At 34.0% G+C, this 1605-nt stretch overlaps 1 protein-coding gene across 1 annotated transcript; it reads left to right on the top strand.

Annotated features, from left to right (window-relative positions):
- The first annotated feature begins 509 nt into the window (after positions 1-509).
- Positions 510-1590, top strand: LOC117104764. The gene is made up of 2 exons (XM_033245619.1): positions 510-578; positions 1100-1590. Exons 1-2 carry the CDS (start codon positions 570-572, stop codon positions 1535-1537), a joined length of 447 nt encoding a protein of 148 aa, XP_033101510.1. The 5' UTR covers positions 510-569; the 3' UTR covers positions 1538-1590.
- The last annotated feature ends 15 nt before the right edge of the window (positions 1591-1605 follow it).

Below are 1605 nucleotides of genomic sequence, written 5' to 3'. Positions count from 1 at the left end.
AGGTATTATTATACTACAGTTGAACCTCACGTAAAATTAGGTACGAGAATTAGGTGCTTACGAAGTATTAAATAAAGTGATTGAATTAGGACGGAGAGGTTCAACTGTATTAATCTAAAATATTTATTGTATAAACTATTTGATGCCTTTTTTTATAGATACGTAATTTGTAAAATTTTGAAAGTTACTTTTATCAGAGAAAGAAACTTTAATCAGAGTTCAGTTGTTGAAATAAATGTGAATTAATTGAATTTAACGTTATTAGATTTTTTTTTGTTTACCAAGTAGAGTAGATCTTTAGAATAGCGATAATATATTTTACACAAAAATTGTCTGTGTGAATCTATAATATTCAAGAAATGCAGCGATTTATCCATAAACGGAAGAACACGTTTGCAGCGGAAATGGCGCCCTCAAAATATATATTATAATACTTTATGCATGATTAGGTAGTGGCCGACTATAAAACTAACTCGGTTTAAACACAGTGATATTTCAACTAAATACATCCTAACGACTTACTATTTAGTGTCAGGAAATTTTATAAACTCATATTTTATCTCGTCGTCATGAAAAACGTAAGTCAATACTTTTAGACTTCACATTATGTAGATATTTAAAACTTAGAAGTACACTAAAAGTTGTAATGATACACTAGTACATTAGGTTACCTGAAATGTTAAATTCAATAGGCTACATTTTGTATTTGATAATCGAATAAATAAGCTCCAATATTTTGATTCAATTAAAAAATATAAATAAAATTATAAATGATGAAATGACCACAAAGTAATAGGATATAAGACCCTGTCAACACAGTCTAACATAAATTGAATCTAATAGATGTCTTGTAGCATGGACATATTAATGCTTGTAGCATTCAGTTTTCTTTATGATTTCCAGTGGGGGCGACTGCGGGAATACACAGGCTTTTTAAGAAAAAGTCCGTCTCCCCCCACACCCCCATCCCGCGCATGCATTGTAAAAGTAGCCGTAAGAGGAAAATACCGGAAGAAAACAGCTAAGGAAAATACCCGAACTAAAAGTAGCCTAGACCCGTCAGATATTATGACAGATACAATCCATTTTTTCTCCAAAGGTAAAATTCATAGTTCTGCTGCTTCTCATAGTGGTTTGTGACAGTAGTTGTCCATCCACCTGGTACGCCATTCCTGACAACCGATGCATCAAAGTAATCTTTCCAAGGAATGTAGCTATGATTAAAATTCATACCAGTAAGCTGTGTGAGAAATACACGATTGGCACAAAGGTTGCATCATATATCTCAGTGACATCTCCAATGGACATGGCCATACTAAACAAGTTTTCTCCCTGGATACAAAATTTCTACTTGGATTGGAACTACGTCGGATCAAACTACTATTACAGCGATGGTGGTTTGATTGACATTGTTGAATATTCACTCACGGATATTACTGTTCAAGTAGGGGACTGTGTTGGTGTGAGCTTCCTTCACCAAGGTTTTTTTGCTGATTGCCTCCTATCTTGTGGATACGTTTGTGAAATAAAACTTTAAAATCATGCCATTATCAGTAACATGTCTGGCCGTCTCCATCGGCAGATACAGAGATATCCGAAAAAGGG

The sequence above is a fragment of the Anneissia japonica genome, unplaced genomic scaffold (assembly GCF_011630105.1).
Source record: "Anneissia japonica isolate Jap-2015-1 unplaced genomic scaffold, ASM1163010v1 scaffold66992_len1605_cov86_single, whole genome shotgun sequence".
Taxonomy (NCBI): Eukaryota; Metazoa; Echinodermata; class Crinoidea; order Comatulida; family Comatulidae; genus Anneissia; species Anneissia japonica.
The sequence above is the reverse complement of the archived record's forward strand: the minus strand, read 5'-3'. Positions and strand labels throughout refer to the sequence as shown.